At 41.7% G+C, this 22,945-nt stretch overlaps 1 protein-coding gene across 1 annotated transcript in view; it reads left to right on the top strand.

Annotated features, from left to right (window-relative positions):
- Nucleotides 1-4,514: 4,514 nt before the first annotated feature.
- The window catches only part of kdm3b (lysine (K)-specific demethylase 3B), a 162,219-nt gene continuing 143,788 nt past the window's right edge, over nt 4,515-22,945 (top strand). The window contains exon 1 of the mRNA XM_068043302.1: nt 4,515-4,829. Within this exon, the coding sequence (XP_067899403.1) occupies nt 4,662-4,829 (168 nt within the window). The 5' untranslated portion in view covers nt 4,515-4,661. The remainder of the gene's footprint in view (nt 4,830-22,945) is intronic.

Consider the following 22,945-nt stretch of genomic DNA (forward strand, 5'->3'; position numbering starts at 1 on the left):
AACTTCCGTATAGCATATTAAACATCTTTTAATTGAGGTATTGTTAAAAAAAAGCTTTTAAAAAACACAGCATAAAGTAATACTTTTTCTAAATCCTTTCTGTGGAAAAATGCTCAAAAACTTCAGGGACATGACACCATCCAATTAAATGATTGCAGAGCTTTTGCCTACATTCACAAACTCATAAACCCACTCAAAAGTCCCACTCTTTGTCCAACGAAGAACTTCCTGATATTAGTTTTAAATTTGCAGTTTACTTGTTTAAGCTTGTCTCCACTTGTCCTTCTCTTACAGTTTAACTTGAAGCAATTTTCCAGATCTAGTTTGTTCATACTGTTTATTATTTTGTAAGCTTCTACAAAGTTGCTTTTTCAATCATCTCTTTCCAAGACTGAAAAGACTAGGTCACTTCCATCTTTCCTTATATCTCAGCTTCTGATGCTAGGGATCAAACTTACTGAAATAAAAACTGAAAATGCTGGAAATAATCAGATCAGGCTTAATCTGTGGAGAGAGATACAGTTAATGTATCATGTCAATGACCATTCATCAGAACAGATTCATCAACTTGAAATATTAACTGTTTCTCTCTCCACATATGCTGCTGACCTGTTCAGTATGTTCAGCATTCTCTGTTTTTATTTCAGATTTCCAGCATATGTATCAGAAATTCTAAATTGCCTCCAGGTCTTGAATTGCTCTCTAGTGCTTTCATGACCAGATCTAAATATAGTACTCAATCAGAGCATTATAAATTTGATTCTTCTCCACAGTGATTGGACACATTATGTATCATGTATACGAATACTTCTACATCTCCTTTAATGTCAATCTGCTTAGCTATTTTGACATGATCAGTTATGTCATAACTTTTCTATCTGTATGCAGTACCACTTCTTGGAGATTTATTTATTTAGGGTCCTTTTAGCCTATATATAGCCACTGTTTCTATTTGGGCTATTGATGGTTAGAGAAGGCACATTGCTAATGTCTTACCTTGTGTATTATTTGTGTGACTATGAATTTGCTTATTCTCAGTTTCAGGCCAATAGCACATATTAAGGGCTTCACCGTGCCTTTGATGTCATTATTGTTAAAGCACTGGAAAAATTCTTACTTGTGTTTTTCATCTGCAGCTATGATGCGATCTTACAAGATTGATGTCTGTAATAGAAAAAAATGACAAATACAATTTTAAAAAACTGTAATTATAAAAAAGGACTCAGTTGAGGGGTCATTTGCAATCAGTCGTACCAGTAGATCAGCCAAACCAACCTCTTCAATTTTAATCAATTCAAGTCAAACTATTCACAGAAGCATCTTTGGATGACTGGGGTGCTCACCTTGACAACCACATTGTGCATTCCACTCAGTCAGAGTAAGACAGTACTCATTACATCAGCTATGTTGAATTCCTCACTGTCCCCTCTGGGCCTCTCCCAAGTATCTGTCAGATAGAATTGCCTCTTAGAAAGAAAAAGCAATATGACAATGATTTCTTTACCCAGAGTGGTGAGAATGTGGAACTTGCTACTACAGGGAGTAGTTGAGTTGAATAGTGTAGATGGACTTAAAGGGAAGCTAATAAGGATATGTAGAAGAAGGGAATAGAGGGTTATGCTGATAGGGTTAGATGAGGAAAGATGGGAGGAGGCTTGAGTGGAGCATAAACACCAGCGTGAACTGGTTAGGCTGAACAGCCTGTTTCTGTGCTGCATATTCCATGTAATGTTTTAACTCAGTAAGCAGGGAAGCATAAGCTTGATGCTCATTTCATTATTTAATGTTAGACTTTTTCTGCTGCTGCCACCTGAGGAACAACACCCTAATACAACCACTACACTATCTACTGGGTTACAGTGGTGCAATTGTTATGCAACTAAATTAACAATTCGGAGACATGGAATAATAATTCGTAGAAAGTGAGTTTGAGAATTTGAATTCAGCTTTAAAAAAAGTCTGGAAAAAGTGACCTTGAAGCTGTTGGATTGTTGTAAAAACCTCACTAATTTGTTAATATCCTTGGGAAGGGAAGCTGCTGTCCTTACCTGGTCTGGCGTATATGTGACTCCAGCCCCACATGAATGTGGTGTTTCTTAACTGCCCTCTAAAGTGGCCCAGCAAGCCAGTTGGTTGCATCAAACCAAAGAATTAATTCAAGAAGAAGGTTCACTGCCACTTTCTCAAGGCAACTAGAAATGGGCAATAAATGCTGACCTTGCCAGAAAAGCCCACATCCCAAGAATGATTTTTTTAAAAATTGTCTCTCACTTGGTAGCCGAATTAATTTTCCATGGCATGAATAAGGAAATTCTTTGCATTCCTTCCCGCTGATCTGTTGACTCATTGCAAAGCTCATGAAGGTGACTAATGTGAAATTTAGTGCTTTTTGTGTGTCTGCTTCGTGCAATGGTGAACCTGTAATTCTGACATTGTGAAGTAGATCTATCAGGTCTGCAGCTGGCAATATGATATCAGCCTTCCAGTCATTTGCATGTTGCACTACACCGAAATTACTTGTGTTTTTTGCTGGTGTTTTTATGCTTCACACAAGCCTCCTCATATCCTACTTCATCTAGGCCTATAAGCAAATTGTTAAGCTCTTAAGTTGTCAAAGTTCAAGCTTGGTAGCTGCCATGGGTGGGATCGCAGTGCTAAATGTACTTCAGACCCCTCCCCCTCAAATCTGCCATCATAACCCACTCCTTAATAAACTCAACCTTGACCAATGTTCCCTCTAAGTTGCACAGCAATCAGAAATGTGCAGGGTAGGGAACAAAAAGATCCACAAGTAATGTTCCCTTTAAGATGCCTGTATGCACGGCCATACATCAATCTTAAAGGGACCAAACAGTACAACAAGCCTGCCGCACGCAGCAAACAGAAGTTAGAAGGAACATTGCCTTTGACACCTTTGCCCTTGCATCAGCATGTCTGCTACTAGAACCTCATCCATACCTTTGTTACCTCTAGACTTCACTATTGCAATGCTCTGCTAGCTGGCCTCCCATTGTTCACAATGCATAAACTTGAGCTCTTTCAAAACTCTGCTGCTTGTACCCTAATTCACATAGGATGACCATATTTTCTAAACTGAATCTGGAGGCACACAGATTCAGCAAAGTCGCCAGGATGGAAATTGTAGATTGCACGCTGTAGCAAGGCAACGATTTTTAGCAGCCTGTATTTCAATACGGATGTGACGCCACACTATTGAAGCACATTCAGACACCGCTTATAAATTATATTATGGCACTGTTCAGGAATGTGAGTTTTTTGTACCCATTGACAACATGGCTTAGTCTGCGTTGACTCAACTTTGCAAAAAAAAAATTGGCAACAGAACTTGAACTAGCACATGCTGTAGGAACAGCTTTATGTTTAGTGGTACCTTTGTTTTCTTTTATAAATGTCCTGCCTGCACTTGAAATGGAAAATACTGACTGGCACATTGAACATAATACAGATGTTTCTTTTCTAGTTGTTCTTAAATTTGGAAAATCCTTTTGAAGCAGTTTTGGACAAAACCATTTTCACTTTACACCGAATCTCGAATCATGCCTGTGCTCTGTATCATACGCCAGTCAGCCAATGTCATAGCTATAACAACTGCAACAGTGCTGTATCATCTATGTTATAGCCAATAGTAACAATAATAATAATGTTCTGTATATTTCTCTCTAACATCTTATTACTATTTAAACATTTAGCAGACACCTTCATCCAAGGTGATTTACACGACATGCTGTATCTCACTTATGCATTAGACATATTCCAACATAAGAAACTAAAACCTAGGGTATTCAGGGACGAGGTTTGTGCACCGGGGACACTTTCAGGGATATTGTTTAGCCTGCGACACGGTCCCTCATCCGTGGCTTGTCCATGGAAAATATGGTCACCCTAAACTCACACCATGTCCTGTTCATGCATCACCCCTGTGGTTGCTGACCTACCTTGGCACTGGGCCGGCAATGTCTTGATTTTAAAATTCTCATCCTTGTCTTCAAAGTCCTTCTATTGCCTCACTCCTCCCTATCTATGTAACCTCCTCTACCCCTCCAAGATTTCTGCACTCCTCCAATTCGTGCCTCTTACACATCCCTGACTACCTTCATTCGATTATAAGCTAGGTCCTAAGCTCTGAAATTCCCTTTTTGAACCTCCGTTACTCTCTCACCTGCTTTAAGACGTTCCTACTTCATGGACCAAGCTTTTGATCGGAATATGTGTCGTGTTTTATTTTATTAACGCTCTAGTGAAGCTCCTTGGGACAGTTTATTACGTTAAAGGTGCTATACAAAAGAAAGCTGTTGTTGTTGTTGTAACACAGCTCCTTCTTTCATTGCTGCAGTGTCACATTCTTTGAGGTTTGTAGTTGCCATGCTACCACAGCCTAATGACGCTGTTGCTGCAGACAGTGCTCTAACTCTGGTCCTCCCGAACTGCAGGAGGCGCTGTCGCCGCCAGCGGCGTTGCAGTGCTGGTCCTCCGGCCAGGCGGCGGCGCCGGTCCGGTAGTTTCCGTGGGTTCGGCTGCAGTGGCGGTGCAGAAAGTGTAATGGCGGAGTCGTTGTGATTCTGTCTCGGAGACTGACCGTTGCCTGTTAGAAAAGGAACAAACCCAGCTTCCTTTTCCCACCTTCCTCTTTCTTCCACTTGATGGCGGCGGCGGCGGGAACAGAGCTGATCGGGAAACGGTTGCTTTGCCTCTTTGGGGACTCGGCTTGTGGTGCCGCTCGGCTCGGCCAGCAACCAACCGCCTCTCTCCGGGAGCGGGAGTGGCACGCTGGCCTCATCCGGGCCGTCATCCTGGGACCCTCACTGACGGTGAGTACCAGGGCGGGCTGGACTGGACTGGATAAGGTGGGGGTGCGAGGGAGCCGAAATTGAGACTGGGGTGTGGGAAGGGTATTCCAGGCCTTGGTAAGCGGAGAGGGGGAGGGTCAGCTTCAATGGAGGTAAAAGGGAAGAGTTCAGGGAGGTGAAGTAATACGGTGAAGACGCCGCCATTCAGATTTGGATAGGAAGAAAGATACTTTTCTCCCCTCTTTCTCTCTTCATTGTTTAAGATAACCCGGCAGTGGGTCTCTGTATTGACGGGATGCTGTGCGTTCAGCGCAAACATGTTCTGCACCCTACAGTGACCTCCCTCCCCTCCTTAAACAGCTTCCCTTCTACTCCGGCTGAACGTCTCGGGTTTGAAGTAGTTTTTTATATGGGTTTGTGGGGGTGGGGAAGAGGCAGGACACATTGCACTCTGGCGTTGTGCCCCCTCCCCCTTGCGTGTGTACACTCAGAAACAACAAAGAAGCTGCTGCAAATGCGTCCACAGCCGTCAAGGCTAAGGGACATTAGTTGTCTGCAGTATGCTTGTGTGTGTGTGTCTGTTTTTGGAGGTTGTACCAATGAAAGATCTAGTTTCAAATTAAACCAATAATTCAGGAGAATTTGCTCAAATACAGTGGAGATAAGTACTAGATTAGGAAGTGTCTGGTTACAGTGGCCGATTTGAAGGCCAAAGGATTTTTCTTGAAGTCTGTGGTGAGCTCAGTTCTTTCTCTTTGCATGACCTGAATTGTGGAATATCATACCAAAAAACGCAGAAAGCAGAAATTCGGTTGAGTAGTTTTACTGGATCTTTCATGGAAATTCTTGGAGTTGTGTCCAGTCGTGGAGTAGTTGGATTTAAGATTGAATGCTGTGTAGTCATACAAACATGTGTTCAGAAGATCTTCTAAACAAATCGAAACATGTTCTGTTTTAGATTCTTTGCTGTGATCAGTTGCAACTTTGAGTATGAGTGAGGCGTATGTGTTCATGGAGATGCTTTCAAAAGATTTAATGCTGCTAACCAGGTGTCTTTCAGGTGCCCATGATCATTTTGTGTTGTATAAGTCTAGTTATGATTGTTTTAGAGTGAAACACATTTGGTTTAAAATGTTGATGCACAAGCATTTCATTCTCAAAAGTACACAAACTGAAGTAGGCCATTCATCCCTTCGAGTCTGTTCCAACATTCTTTGAAGTCATGGCTGATTTGTATTTTAACTCCACCCACCCATAGTCATTAATTAATAATTTTGAAGAGCAAAATCCTGCTGGAGTTTTGAAACAAAAACAGAAAATGCTGAAAATACACAAGGTTAATCAGAATCTGCTTGAAATGGGCTTGTAATCTGTGTCACTGTCACTTTCTGATCCTAAATCTCACTCCTAACATTTCCCTATGTTGACAGTTCCAGTGCCTGTTTTATGATTTTAAAAGATCATTAGGACCATAAATATTGAACAATTTTATTTCTAGGCTGTTTAAATATGTGTCTAACAACTTGTGTTTTGGGTGAAAGGAAGGACCATCTGGATCAGTGTCCTTCTGTTGTGGGCAAGCCTTGGTGGAACAGGTGTTTACTGCAGAATACGCATAGGTTGAATTCCCACAGTGATCCATATGATTGGGATTGCCTGTCAAAAGTGATTGTTCATGCCACATATGTAAGGCTTTTGATAAGGTCCCGCATGGGAGATTGGTTAAGAAGGTAAGAGCCCATGGGATCCAGGGCAATTTGGCAAATTGGATCCAAAATTGGCTTGGTGGCAGGAAACACAGGGTAATGGTTGAGGGTTGTTTTTGCGAGTGGAAGCCTGTGACCAGTGGTGTACCGTAGGCATCGGTGCTGGGACCCTTGCTGTTTGTAGTGTAGATTAATGATTTAGACGTGAATATAGGAGGTATGATCAGTAAGTTCGCAGATGACACGAAAATTGGTGGTGTCGTAAATAGGGAGGGGGTTACAGGATGATATAGATGGGCTGGTAAGATGAGCAGAACAGTGGCAAATGGAATTTAATCCTGAGAAGTGTGAGGTGATGCATTTTGGGAGCACTAACAAGGCAAGGGAATATACAATGGATGGTAGGTCCCTATGAAGTACAGTAGGTCAGAGGGACCTTGGTGTTCTTGTCCATAGATCACTGAAGGCAGCCGCACAGGTCGATAAGGTGGTTAGGAAGACATATGGGATACTTGCCTTTATTAGCCGAGGCATAGAATATAAGAGCAGGGATGTTGTGATGGAGCTGTATAAAACGCTAGTTAGGCCACAGCTGGAGTACTGTGTACAGTTCTGGTCACCACACTATAGGAAGGATGTGATTGCACTGGAGAGAGTGCAGAGGAGATTCACCAGGATGTTACCTGGGCTGGAGCATTTCATCTATGAAGAGAGACTGAAAAGGCTAGGGTTGTTTTCCTTAGAACAGAGAAGGATGAGGGGGGACCTGATTGAGGTATACAAAATTATGAGGGGCATTGATAGGTTAGATAGGAAGAGACTTTTTCCCTTAGCGGAGAGGTCAATAACCAGGGGGCATAGATTTAAGGTAAGGGGCAGGAGGTTTAGAGGGGATTTGAGGAAAATATTTTTCACCCAAAGGGTGGCTGGAATCTGGAACGTACTGCCTGAAGAGATGGTAGAGGCAGGAACAATCACAGCATTTAAGAAGTATTTAGATGCGCACTTGAAACGCCATAGCATACAAGGCTATGGGCCAAGTGCTGGAAAATGGGACTAGAATAGTTAGGTGCTTGATGGCTGGCACAGACGCGATGGGCCAAAAGGTCTGTTTGAGTGCTGTATGACTCTATGACACTATTAGATTTTGTCAGTATGGGTAAAACCACTCTAGCAATTTATCTGAGATGTTATTTCAGAGAGAGGACCTTCTCAACGATGTATAAAAAGTGAATTATAGACTGCAGTGCTTTTGCAAGGATGTTGCAAAAACCGTTGGGATGGTCTACATCTGAACCATGGTGTTCCAACGAGCTGCATAACTAGGGAAGTAGAGAGGGTTTTAAACTAAATAGTGGGGGCAAGGGATCAAATCTGGGAAGATATGGTAAATCGAAGAGTAGAGACAAGGCAAGAGAGAATGGTATTAATATGGGAAATGATATACAGACCATGGCAGGAAGGGATAGAGAGTACAAATCTTTGAATAAATCAGCATTCAAGGCTAGACGTTACAAACATAATAAAAGGACAAAACTAAAGGCTCCGTATCCGAATGCATGTAGCATTCGAAACAAGACAGATGAACTGATAGCGCAAATAGAAATAAATATGATCTGATAGCCATTACAGAGACATGGCTGCAGGGTGACATAGATTGGCACCTGAATATTGAAGGATGCATGACATTTAGGATGGACAGGAAGCAATGAAAAGGCGGAGGGGTGGCTCTGTTAATTAATAGTATTAGCACATTAGACAGGTATGACCTAAGTTCAGGAAACCAGTATTTAGAAGCGGTTTGGGTAGAGTTGAGAAATGATAAAGGCAAGAAATCCCTCGTGGGAATGGTGTACAGGCCCTGTAACAGTAACCACACGGTAGGACAGAGTATAAAGGAAGAAATAATGGGAGCTTGTCAGAAGAGTACAGCGATAATCATGGGCGATTTTAATCTACATATAGACTGGAAGAATCAGATGAACAAAGGTAGCCTAGATGAGGAATTCATAGAATGTTTTCGGGATTGTTTTTTAGTGCATTCTGGAGCCAGCCAGAGAGCAGGCTATACTTGATATTGTGCAACGAGATAGGTAGCAGCGATCATAATATGATTAAATTTTACATTCAGTTTGAAGGAGAGAAGAAGGTGAGCGTTTTAAACTTTTAAGGGCAATGATGAGGCCATAAAAGCAGAGCTAGCTAAAGTGAACTGGCAAAGTAGGTTAACGGATAGGTCAATAGAGATGCAGTGGCAGACATTTAAGGGGATATTTCAGAATACACCAAATAGGTACATTCCAGCAAGAAAGAAAAATTCCAAGGGCAGGACCCACCTTCCGTGGTTAACCAAAAAAGTTAAAGGTAGTATCAAAGTTAAAGGTAGTATCAAACTTAAAGAGAAAGCATATTATTTCGCAAAGATGGGTGGCAGGTCCGAAGATTGGACGGAATATGAAAACAGCAAAGAATGACTAAAAGATGGATAAGGAGGGAAAAAGTAGAGTACGAGAGAAAGCGAGCTAGAAATATAAAAACAGCTACTAAGAGTTTCTATTGCTATTTAAATTAGCAAAGTGAGCTCATAACCTTTCACATTTCTAATATTTGCCAGTTCTGAAGAAGGGTCACTGACCTGAAACGTTAACTCTGCTTCTCTCCACAGATGCTGCCAGACCTGCTGAGTATTTCCAGCATTTCTTGTTTTTATTTCAGATTTCCAGCATCAGCAGTATTTTGCTTTTATTTTAGCAAAGTGAGCGTTGGTCCAATAGAAAGTGAGTCTGGGCAATTAATAAGGGAAAATAAGGAGATGGCAGATGAATTGAACAGGTATTTTGCCTCGGTCTTCACTATAGAGGATACAAGTAACATCCCATAAATAGCTGTAAATCAGGAAATGGAAGGGAGGGAGGAACTCAAAATTACAATCACCAGGGAAGTGGTGCTGAGCAAATTGTTGGAGTTGTGGGCTGACAAGTCCCTGGGTCCCGATGGATTTCATCCTAGGGTCTTAAAAGTAGTGGCTAGTGAGATAGTTGATGCGTTGGTTTTAATTTTCCAAAGTTCTCTAGAATCAGGAAAGGTTCCATTAGATTGGAAAGTAGTGAATGTAACTCATTTATTCAAAAAGTGAGGGAGACAGAAAACTACAGGCCAGTTAGCTTAACATCTGTCTTAGGGAAATTGTTAGAAGCTATTATTAAAGACATTATGGCAGGGCACTGAGAAAAATTCAAGGTAATCAGGCAGAGTCAACATGGTTTTGTGAAAGGGAAATCATGTTTAACCAGTTTATTGGAGTTCTTTGAAGAAGTAGCATGTGCTGTGGATAAATGGGAACTGGTGGATGTACTGTACTTAGATTTCCAGAAGGCATTTGATAAGGTGCCACATCAGAGATTGTTGCAGAAAATAGAAACTCATGCTGTAGGTGTAACATATTGGCATAGCTAGAAGATTGGCTAGCTAACAGAGAACAGAGAGTAGGCATAAATGAGTCATTTTCTGGTTGGCACGATTTAACGAGTGGTGTGCCACAGGGCCTCAACTCTATATGATTTAGATAAATGACTTTGATGAAGGGACCGAAGGTATAGTTGCTAAATTTGCTGATAACACAAAGATGGGTAGGAAAGTAAGTTGTGAAGAGGACATGAGGCTACAAAGGGATATGGATAGGTTAAGTGAGTGGACAAAGACCTGGAAAATGGAGTGTAATGTGGGAAAGTGTGAAATTGTCCATTTTGGCAGGAAAAATAAAAAAGAAGCATATTATCCAAATGGTGAGAGATTGTAGAGCTCTGAGGTGCAGAGGGATCTGGGTGTCATAGTGCATGAATTGCAAAAGGTTGGTATGCAAGTTCAGCAAGTAATTAGGAAAGCTAATAGAATGTTATCATTTATTGTGAGGAGGATTGAATACAAAAGGAGTTTATGCTTCAGTTATACAGGGCATTGGTGAGACTACATCTGGCGTACTGTGTACAATATTGGTCTCCTTATTTAAACAAGGATGTAAAAATGCATTAGAAGCAATTCAGAGAAGGTTTACTAGACTAACACCGGGAATGAGCGGGTTGTCTTATGAGGAAAGGTTTGACAGGCTAGGTTTGTATCACTGGAGTTTAGAAGAGTAAGAGGCAACTTGATTGAAACATAGGATTCTGAGAGGTCTTGACAGGGTGGATGTGGAAAGGATGTTCTCCCTTGTGGGAGAATCTAGAACTAGGGGTCACTTTAAAAATAAGGGGTCACCCATTTAAGACTGAGATTAGGAGAATTTTTTTCTCTGGGGGTCATGAGTCTTGGAACACTCTTCCTCAAAAGGCAGTGGAAGCAGAGTCCTTAACTATTTTTAAGTCAGGGGTTGATAGATTCTTGATAAACAAGGGGGTGAAAGATTATCGGGGGTAGGCGGGTATGTGGAGTTGAGGTGACAGTCAGATCAGCCATGATCTTATTGAATGGCGGAGCAGGCTTGAGGGGCTGAGTCGCCTCCTCCTGCTGCAATTCGTATGTTCGTATAATCATAGGGTTTTAGTACTTGTTTTAGAATGAAAAAAATGCCAAGAAATATAATTGACTTATCTACTGTGTTACGACCAGGTGAGAAAGAGGTCTAGGGTTCCCTTTCAACCTTCACCTGGTCTTACTGTAACAGGGTTTAATTTGAAACACACCGTGTTTTTAGCTCCCCCTTGGTGAATCCTTGTTCACCGCTTTCCGATTATAAGGCAAAGAAACCAGCACAAACAGACTTTCTTAAGTTTAAAGAAGAAAGGTGAAATTTTATTAAACTTAAACTCTAAGTCGGTTGACGCCTACGGTTACACAACGCGCCCACGCTAGCATGCATACGTGATATACACATGCAAATAGAGACAGAAAAGAGCAGAAGAAAAATAAAGTGGAAAGGTTTGAGGCAATATCTGAAGAATTTTTGTTAGGGTTCTTCGAGCTCACTGTAGAGTCCTTGACTGTGGGTTAATCTTGCTTTTTATTGGGGCCCAGTATTATTCTTAAACCTTGTTCCTTGTAGGAGACTTTTCTCTCTTGGGGTTCATGTGTCTTCAGTGGGTTTTGGAGTTCCATGAGAAAGAGATGGGTGCAGGCAGGCAGGAGAGGACGTCTGCTTCAGTCCAGGAGCATTCGGCTTTCTGCAGGCTCAGTTTAAAACTGTACAATTGAGAAAAAAAAAACCCAGACTGCCAAGCAGGTTAGTCATGTGATTAGCTGGTTTGACCACGTCTGTTTGTGGATTGTATTGAAGCAGGGGATAGGTTCTCAAACACTGTCTGTTAATATGCAAAACATGTCTTTCCAGCCAGCGGCCTGGCAACCCCTTGTCACAGGCCTTCTCTTCTTCCCAGCAACAATTTGAAATATAATGTTCATGTGGTGAAATTAATGTGCCTCATTCTTGGCAGGTGGAGGCTTGGATGACAACTGATAAACTTTTTTCCCCTTCCATTTAGTGTATTGCTATCATTGGGATTAATGAGACTAGTAACAGTGGAACCTCTACAAAAGCGGTGGTACTTGTTGAAATTTGCAAGGGAATTGAACTTTGGTTAGTTGTAGAATTGAAAGTGTTATGACCGAGGCGGGAGGAGTGCACTGTTTATTCTAGTCCCACTTCTCCACGGGTCACAACATATATTTAAATTTTTTCCCACTTACCGATACGGTCAATCATGTGCTCTATTATCTCCCAGAATAAACTACACCTACCAGGTTTCTTTAATAAATGACAAAATTATCACAACAAGTCAGTATACAAGTACAGCAAGTAATAAAGAAGGCTAATGGAATGCTGTCGTTTATTATCAGAGGAATTGAAAATAAAAGTAAGGATGTTATGCTTCAGTTATACAGGGCATTGGTGAGACCACATCACGAATACTGTGTGCAGTTTTGGTCTCCTTATTTAAGGAAGTATGTGAATGCGTTGGAGGCGTTTCAGAGGAAGTTTACTAGATTGATAACCTGGAATATGCGGGTTGTCTTAAGAGGAAAGGTTGGACAGACTGGGCTTGTTTCCATTAGAGTTGAGAAGAGTGAGGGGATTGTGGATGGGTCTTGACACGGTGGATGTGGAAAGGATGTTTCCTCTTGTGGGGGAATCCAGAACTAGGGGGCACTGTTTTAAAATTAAGGGTCACCCTTTTATGACAGAGATGAGCAATTTTTTCTCAGAGGGTTGTGCAACTTTAGAACTCTCTGCCTCAGAAGGTGCTGGAGGCAGGGTCATTGAATAATTTTAAGGCAGGGCTAGATAGATTCTTGTTAGGCAAGGGAATCAGAGGTTATCGGCGTAGATGGGAGTGTGGAATTTTAGACACAGATCAGCCATTGAATGTTATTGATCAGCTATTGAATGGCAGAGCAGGCTAGAGGGGCCGAATGGCCTGCTTCTAATTCGTATGTATCAGTTTATTATAAAACCTTGGTCCCTCACACACTCTCACACATAGATACGCTGGTTAACTGGAAAAATAAAAAGGATTTTTGTTTAGAGCTCTGCTACAGACAAAAAAAATCACTTGGGTTGAATACTTGCTCATTCCTGAAGAAACAGCAGATGAGATATGTTGTGTTCCAAAACTGGCATACAGTCTGGCCTCCGAGTACATGTGGATGGGTCACTGGGATCTTTTCGAACAGTTCTTTTCGGACGGTGTTGAGAATTAATTTAGCAGGCCTTTCTTCAAAGACAGGAGATGAGTTGACACAGTGGACTTGGAAAGCTGAGCTGTGTTGTGATCTTCTCTCCTTTCTTGGGAATTCTCTTCTCTGCGAAGGTTCTGTTTTTCTGTAGGCTTTTTAAAGAGATGGTACAAGCTGAGCTGGGGTTATGTCCTTCAGTTTTAATTTTTAAAAGTCCAACCCCTTTTAAGCAGTTCATTCCCAACTCAAAACAATTCAGAAGTCAAACCGGAAACAGAGAGTCCACTTTCTGACCTGTCACTTCTCTGCACACATTTTCCTCAATTGCCAGGGTCTTTGTTCTGTTTTTAACGAGTCATGTGACAACCAGTTAATGTTGTCACACAAGTCCTCTGTGTTCTCTTGATGATCCTCTTGGGGAAAACAATTGGTCCTATATTTCTTCAGTTTGACTATGAATTCTCAAAAAAATATTTTTAACAAAAACAGAAGCACTTCCGTAACACAAGAGAGTGCTGTTTAAGACATTTGCCAATAAGAAACCATAGATGAGCACCTGCTGGCAGCACTTTAGAGTCATAGAGAGATACAGCACCGAAACAGGCCCTACGAGTCCGTGCCGACCATCAACCACCCATTTATACTAATCCTACATTAATCCCATTTCCCTCTCACATATGGCTATGGGGAAAGAGCTGGGGAGTAGGACGAGCTGACGGACACAACGGGGTGAATGGTCTCGTTCTGTGCTGTAACCATTCTATGATTTTATAAATGGGCAACTGAACGCTACGAATCTGTGTGCTGACCCCATGTTATGGTAGTGGGCCTTGATATAAACAACCCAATGATTGTGTGTGGTAGTTAGGATATCAGTTGCTTTGACAGGAATAATCTTAGTTGCTGAGTTGATGTTGGATTCCGATTTGTATTATTTCTTTAGAATTTCTGTGGTAATCCTTGCTGTCTGTTTTAGGGTAAGTGTAGTTAGGAATCTTGGAAGTCTGTCCGGCATATCCTAATTATGGTTGTGCAAATGAACTCTAAATTGAAGATAGCTTGTAAAATACAAGTTGAAGAAATGTTAATACTTTTAATCCAACAATGTTTTACTTAAAATTGCTCTCTTATCTGTACCAAATCAGTGTGTATGGCAGGAATGACTTTTTTTTTGTGCAATATCCATTGGCATTTTTTAACCAAATGATATCACATATTGGTCAGTTAATAAAACCTTCTGATTAGTTACTTGCCAAATATTGCAGAGGGTATTCTTGTGGAGTAGCAGTTTTCAGGACTTTTTGAGCAGTTGCCACAGGAAAGATGAAGTAAAAGTTAATTTTAGCTTTTTTTTCCCAATGGTGCACATACAAAGCTGGCTAATATGCTAAATGTTGAATGTTTTTCCTGAGGACTAAAAATAGACATTTTGTTAGCTTCCCTGGGTAATTTAAGAAAAACCTCACATCCATTATGTTGGAAAGTGTTATGATTTTTCACCTGTTCGATGAGATCAAAAGAGGGACAATGGGAGTCTGGCTTTTTGAGCAGGAAGGCTGGGAGTGTAAAAAGGAAAGCTGTGAAAGGTTTTGCTGAGTGAAAGAGATTAGAAATGCTGGATGATGGTTAGAAGACATCTATTTTAATAAGTAAGATGACCCACTGGTGTGGGGAAGTATGTTTTTATTTTGTATCATTTCACTCATAGTTTGTACGCTTTAAACCAAATGATTCTGATCATAACTTCACCTTGCTGCAAAAGAAAGCAGCTTACTCTTTTGAATCGGGCCTTGCTCGCCCATTATTACTCCATTTGGCTCTGCCCCACCAACTCTTCTGTCATTTAATGTCTCCTGACTTCTCACCCCAATACAGTGCTTTCCTTTTGTTCTTTTTCTGCCCTCCCTCATTTGATCTACTTAAAGCATATTACATTTCTAACTTTTCCCAGTTCTGATAGAAGGTCATCGGCCTGAAATGTTAACTCTTTCTCTTTCCACAGATGCTGCCAGTCCTGCTGAGTATTTGCAGCATTTTCCGTTTTTATTTCAGATCTCCAGCATTCACGATATTTTGCTTTTGCCTTCCCGACTGTTTGCTTGGCCCTTCTTTGGAGAGATTGAAGAAACAAAAGATGCAAATCAGTCTGATTACAAAGGGATGCTATTGTTTTGTCCCTGAATTGTGCTGTCATGTGAGCAGATAATAGGGCATTGTGAGTCAATGCCTATAAAAATAAGATACTCCTATCACTTGAAAGCATCTATGATAGATCTGAATTTGTAGCATGGAGGGTATCCTTTACTCTCAGTAAAAATTAATGCTTCGTATGATTTTAGAAACGATCATGTACAAGCTCCGGGAGTCGTGTACCAAATTGGAAGAAATAAATAATTGTGTACATACGGAGAGTTCACTGAGGACAGTGTATATCAATGTCCTGGATACTTTTTTCACGCAGGCTTACTTTGCATTGTAACCAGTACAGAAAAGCCTGCATAGACATTTGTAGAATTTTTTTTTAAAAGGGTCTCTACCCCCTTTAACCCTGATATTTCAGTGACAGGTCCCTTGATGCATTTTTGGCTCGTCTGCTGAATGTTCTATTGTCAAGAAGTTCATGAACTGCAAATAGTTGAAAACTAGACTAAACTTCATAATGGGCATGTGTGCATTTTATTAAAAAATCGTGCACAGGGTATGCAGTTTCTGTCCACAAACCTTAAACATTGACATAATTTTGCAGTGCATTTTCCTTTTAATAGCATTGCTATGTCAACATTTCCCATTTTTAATTTTATGCCGACTTTCTGGAGATAGTTTGTTTCTGGCCATTATGTGGCTCTGTGGAGTGAGTTTCTGCGACATCTTCCAACTTCATCAACATCTTGCTTATGAAAGGACCCATTGATCATTTGATGTTGAGCAATGCCATAGGTAACTTGCTAGTATAATAGAAAGAAATCTTGCATAGGACCTGCATTTGCTCTCCACAACACTGTTGTAACAATATTTGGTTACTTTTTGTGTCAGTGTTTGCCATTGTAAATTGCTCATTTTAATATGGCGTTATTACGGCACAGAAGGTGGTCATTCAGCCCATTAAGCCCATGCCAGCGCTCTCGGGAAATCAGGTCAGTCCCATTTCCCCCTGCTGTATCCCCGTAGTCCTGCAAGCTTATTTCCCTCAAGGGTCCATTCAGTTTCATTTTTGAAATCGTTGATTAATCTTATTCAGTTTTGTGATGACAGCTATCGCAATATAGTTGCAGGATCTGCCCCATGAGATGGTACTGTGGAGTAAATTTCTGAAGTGTGGCTCTCAGCTTCTCAGTTACTTTGTGTACATATATATTTTTAAGTTATCAATTGACTATTGGGAATGTCATGAGCAATTTATTACTAATACATAAATACTGCAGATGCATTTTAGGCACTTAATTACCAAGTGAATGATGCAGCCTTTTTGCTCGAGTTATTCAAAGTTAATTCTGTTTGGCTTAAAAAAAAAAGACTTGTATTTATATGGCACTTTTCACGACCACCGACTGTCTCAAAACGCTTTACAGCCAATGAAGTACTTTTGAAGTGAAATCACTGTTGTCATGTAGAAAACGCGGCAGCCATTTTGCGCACAGCAAACCCCTGCAAACAGCAATGTGGTAACGACCAGGTAATTTTATTTGTGGTGACGTTTGAGCGATAAATGTTGGCCAGGACACTGGGGATAACTCCTCTGCTCTTTTTCGAAATAGTTTAATTTATAATATAAATATTAAGGTGGAACACAGTGAAATTTCTAAAGGAAATTCCAGGCCAGTTTAGATTTGGTATCCAGTTACTCAAAAGCTTTTTCTCACATGTAGAGCATTGAGGCAGGGGAGGAGAAGAAAAAATAGGAAGTACAAAATAATCATTGCGCACTTTTCTGTAAAGAGCTGCCACCAATGATGTTTAAATGATTGGTGTCTATAGAGATATTTTATGTGTTGTGTGGGGACCCAATAAATAATTTGATTGCATTACAATCTTGGTGCTTCCTGTTAAATATAGGGGTCACCTGGAAAATGGCTAAGAAGTTTTTCAGACACTTGTGACTTTCTTTTCCCAAGAGGTCTGCACTTCAGCTGTGTATGCTTACGTAAGACTAGTGGAGCATTTGGAGAGGTTTCCTTGATTCCACAAGGTCACTTGTAACTTTTGAATAGAAGTTCTTCTTGCTGAGGAGTCTGGGAAACCCAGATTATTAACTTCATTGTTTTTTCTTAATTTTTTTCCGATGCTGTTTGACTTTTTAAAATGCTTTTGAATAAGTTTTCCAATCAGTAGTCATTTGATTTTTTCCCCCCAGTTTTAACCTCTTTGCTGGTAAATAAAGATAATGGACTCCCTGCATTCTGATAAATATTTTAGCAAGAGTGTCGTGGTTCTGAAATCCTCCTGGCTCAGACAGTTCATATTTGAAAGTCTAGGCATATTGCTTTGTCCATCCAGTGAAATAACCTTGTTTTGAGGATGGTCGTGACATCAAGAAAGGGGATATAAATTTGTTTACTTAGTCTGGTAACAATTGATTAAGAATATCATGATGGAATGTGTAGAACATGATGAACATTTGAGCCCGAAATTCCAAGAACCAATATCGGAGAAATGGTTTAAGTTCCCTTGCAGCTTTAAAATGGGCAACTATGGGATAAGGAAATTGTAACTTGACACTACAGCGAGGGGGAAAGGAAATAAAAACAACTGAGAAGGAGGAATGATTGCACAGGTATCACATGGAAGCTGGTTAATTGTGTAGTTTTCATCCTCTCAAAGTGGAAAATAATGTGCCTGTGGTCATGGTTAGGTATATAATTTTCAGCTTCTGTTTGCTTTGTCGGCAGTCAAATAATAGGAATTAGAATAGAGTTGTGAAGCACCATGGGACATTTTACTATGTTAAAGGTGCTATATAAATGTAAGTTGTTGCTGTAAATGTGTCTGCAGTCATAATAGAAGTGAAGTGAGGGATAAGTTGCGATGTATGACCACCATCCTTTTAACAAAAACAGAAAATGTTGGAAATATTCAGATCAAGCAGCATCTGTGGAGAGAAAAACTGGAACAGGTTTTCAGCAAGTACCAAAGGCAGAGGAGGGGTGAGTTAAGAACAAAAGGGAGATCTGTTGGGTGATTGAGGAGTGGACCAGGGTGTTGAGAGAATGTTTCCTTTGGAATGCTGAAAGATGAAGGGAAGATATATTTGGTGGTCGCATCATATTGAAGGTAGTGGCAAAATGGCAGAGGAGTTGGCCTTCACCTCCATGCCTACTTCTTTGGCAAGGAGTTTTGCCTCAACAGAGTGGGCCCATTCGCCTGTTTTCAGACATCCCGTTCCACCAGGACCCCTCCCTCTTTAGATCATTTTATTGAGAACTGTTGGTGTGACATTGACCATCTCAATGTCTCTGATTCTTTCGCTCAGTAACCTACCTCCTTCAGAACTTGCAACACTCGTTCTCTCAGGTCCAACCCTAACATTATCATGAAACATGCTGACAAAGGATTGTTGCTGAAAGGCAAACCAATTTCTACCTAGTGGTGGCTGAAAGGCAACAGTCTGACACCAGCTCCTACCACCCCCTTGACCGTGATCCCACTGCTGAACATCAAGCCATTGTTTCCACATCTGTCACTGACCTCATCTCCTGGAGAACTCCCCTTCATGGTCTCCAACTTCATGGACCCAACTCCACACAGCCCGCTTCTGCCTCCTTCTCAAGATCCACAAACAGGACTGCCATGGTTGACCTATTGTTTCAGCTTGTTCTTGCCCCACAGAGCAGATTTCTTCTTTTCTCAACTTTTTTTTTCTCTCCTCATGCAATCATTTCCCACCTACATCCTTGACTCTACCGACACCCTCTGCCACTTTAATATTTACCATTTTTCTGGCCCTACTGATTTCATTTTCACCACAGACGTTTAATCCCTCTGCACCTCTATCTCCCAGCGTCTTCCTTGAGTGAAGGCACAATTAGTCCCTGTCCAGTACCACGTTCCTCTGCCTGGCTGAACTTGTTCTCACATTGAACAACTTGTCCTTTGACTCCAATTGCTTCCTCCAAATAAAAGGTGTTGGTTTGACAATCCATATGGTTCTTAATTATATCTGACTTTTTGTGTGCTAAGTGGAACATTCTGTGTTCCAGTCTGACTCGGGTCCCCTACTATCTCCTCTTTTTCCAGTACATTGATGACTGTATTGGTGCCATTACCTGCTGTCGCCCCAAACTGGAAAATGTCATCAACTTTGCTTTCAATTTCCTCTCGTGCCTCACCTTCACATGGTCCATCCCTGATTCTTTCTTTCCCTTCCTCGACTTCGCTGTTTCCATTTCTTGGGATAGGTTTGTTACAGCCAAATGTAGAGGGGGTCACAGTCGTTCCTCTTGCCCTTCCTCTTATTTGACCGCAACAGGGTTTATTCCTTTTTAAACAGTGGTTGTGCTTACCACCTCAGTGAGTGTTTTATCTTTTACCTTTAATGTGATTGTGAAAGAACCAATCAGACAGGTATTCTTGAGCTTAAACAAGAAAGAGGTAAGTTTACTATACTCAACAAGCTAAACTCAATCTAAAAATAATTTTTTTTAAAAAGCTACACATTCACGCACACATTCACACAACAATCACGCACACACCAATAGATTACAAAGTGGAAAGTAGGTTTTTTGGTTGGATTAAAGTCCAGAATAAATAAAAGTTAACTACACAGTCTTGACGATGATTTGGTAGTCTTCCAGCTGGAGTTGTATTCTTGAAGTCTTGGCTGGTGAAAGTGCTCTTTGTGGCTGGCCCGCGTTGCTCAGAGTTTTCTTGTAAGCAGAATTGTCATTGGCTCTTTTCTCCTGGACTCTGGCTGTAACAGTCTGTAGGCTTGGAGGGTACGCAGTCGCAATTTGTTTTCAAACTTGATGTTTTCTGGAGAGAGAGAGAAAGGGAAACACACAACACAGCCTTCTGCTGCTGCTCAGTTTCAGTTACTGCTTTTCTCTTGTTTGTGTAACAAAACTCAGTTTTTTCAGAGATGCACAGAAGGTCACATGACTGCATCAGGTATTCTCTGGAATCTGCTAATGAGATACAAGGTTCAGAATTGGCTCCACAGGCCCCAGGATACCAATATTTGCAGTCTGAGGGGTTTGCTGTTTCAAAGTCAATGTGTCAGGATTGCCTTGACTGGGTGCTAATGAAGTAATGCTGGGTGATTCAATTACTTGGAGCAAGCCATTGTTCTGGGTCCAGGGCTTCTTAGACTTCTGGTTCTGATTGTTTCTTAGAATGTGCAAAGGTGTTTCAGATGCTAATTGTGGTGACCATCTTGACTGCCAGTTTTTTTTTAAAGTTAACTCTAGGATTTTCTCCATTAAAAGTCTAATGTAAGTTTCCAACTGATGAATTGATATTTCTCGGCAGGTCTGGCAGCATCTGTGGAAAGAGAAGCAGAGTTAACGTTTCGGGTCACTGACCCGAAACGTTAACTCTGCTTCTCTTTCCACAGATGCTGCCAGACCTGCTGAGTGAATCCAGCATTTCTTGTTTTTGTTTCAGATTTCCAGCATCCGCAGTATTTTGCTTTTATATTAAATTGATATTTCTCGTTAGACATATAGTGTTTTCTTTACAGGCTAAAGACCAATATTTGCTATAAGCCCACTGACTCCCAAACCTACCGTGACTATTTCCTCTCAGACCACTTCCTGTAAGGACACTATTGCATTCTCCTAGTTTCTATGTCTTATCTGTTATGATGATGCCACTTTCTGATATGTCTTCCTCTTGGCTCAACCTAGGATTCCCCCCAAACCTCCTCTGACCATGGTTGACAGGGCCCTTGATCGTGTCTGTTCCATTTCCCTTAACTTCTGCTCCCGCCCTTCCCCTCCCTGCTGGGACCAAAGTGTTCTCCGGTTTCCTTTGTCCTCACCTTACAGTCCACCAGCCTCCACATTCAACGGATTCTCCTCTGCCATTTCTGCCACCTGCAAAGTGATGCCACTAAACACACCAATCCTCCTCTTCTCTTTCAGCATTTTGAAGTGATTGTTCCTCCCCACGAAAGCCTGGCCCACTCGTGAATCACCTCTTCCCACAGCACCTTCCCATACAAGTGCAGGCGATGCAACACCTGCCCTTTTACCTCCTCTCTTTCCACCATCCAAGGCCCCAAACACACCTTCCACGTGAAACAGTGACTTGTACTTGTTTTGAGGTTCGCTGGAACAATGCAGCAGGCCAAGGACAGAAATGTGGGCATGAGAGCAGGGTGATTAATTAAAATGACAAGCGACCGGAAGCTCGGGATCATGCTTGCGGACTGAGCAGAGGTGCTCCACAAAGCGATCACCCAATCTGTGTTTGGTCTCCCCAATGTACAGGCGACTGCATCGTGAGCAGTGAATACAGTATACTAAATTGAAAGAAGTACAAGTAAATCGCTGTTTCACCTGGAAGGCGTATTTGGGGCCTTGGATGGTGAGGAGAGAGGAGGTAAAAGAGCAGGTATTACACCTCCTGCGATTGCATGGGAAGGTGCCATGGGAAGGAGCTGAGGTGTCGGGGGTGATGGAGGAATGGACCAGGGTGTTGTGGAGGGAACAATCCCTTCAGAATGCTGACAGGAGGGGAGGGGGAGATGTGTTTGGTGATGGCATCACGCTGGAGGTGGCAGAAATGGCAGAGGATGATCATTTGGATGTGGAAAATTAGGACAACGGGAACCCTGTTGCGGTTCTAGGAGGAAGGGAAGGGGTGAGGGCAGAAGTGCGGGAAATGGGTTGGACATGATTGAGGGCCCTGTCAAGCACAGTTTGAGAGAAAACAAGAAATGCTGGATTCACTCAGCAGGTCTGGCAGCATCTGTAGAAAGAGAAGCAGAGTTAACGTTTCGGGTCAGTGACCCTTCTTCGGAACTGACAAATATTAGAAAAGTCACAGATTATAAACAAGTGAGGTGGGGGTTGGGCAAGAGATAACAAAGGAGAAGGTGCAGATTGGACCAGGCCAGTTTGAGAGAATCCTTGGTTGAGGAAAAAGGAAGGCATATCAGAACCGCTGTTGTCGAAGCTTGCATCATCGGAACAGATGCGTCAGAGATGGAGAAACTGGGAGAATGGAATGGAGTCCTTACAGGAGCTAGGGTTGATGAAGAGTAATAGAGGTAGCCATGGGAGTCTGTGGGCTTGTAATGGATATTAGTAGACATCCTATCCCCAGAGATGGAGACAGAGAAGTCGAGGCAGGGAACTGTCGCAGATGGACCATGTGAAGGTGAGAGAAGGGTGGAAATTGAATGCAAAGTTGATGAAGTTTTCCAGTACGGGGCAAGAGCAGGAAATGGCACTGATACAGTCATCAGTGTACTGGAAAAAGAGTTGGGGGAGGGGGCTTGAGGAGGACTGGAACAAGGAATGTTAGACATACCCCACAAAAAGACAGGCATAATTCGGACCTATGCAGGAGCACAGAGCAATGCCTCTTATTTAGGTCTCTTCTCGACTCTTCAACATTTTGGGGTATAGGTCAACAATGGTCAAAGGGAAATATCCTTTTATACCGACCATAACCCATTAAGGTTTTTAGACAAATTCAAGACCAGCACCAGATCATTCCAGTGGAACTTAATGTTGCAACCATTTACCCTAAAAATTGTCCACAATACAGGAAAGAACAACGTAATTGCCGATGAGTGGCGCAGTGGTTAGCACCGCAGCCTCA

This window comes from Heterodontus francisci, chromosome 12 (assembly GCF_036365525.1).
Source record: "Heterodontus francisci isolate sHetFra1 chromosome 12, sHetFra1.hap1, whole genome shotgun sequence".
Taxonomy (NCBI): Eukaryota; Metazoa; Chordata; class Chondrichthyes; order Heterodontiformes; family Heterodontidae; genus Heterodontus; species Heterodontus francisci.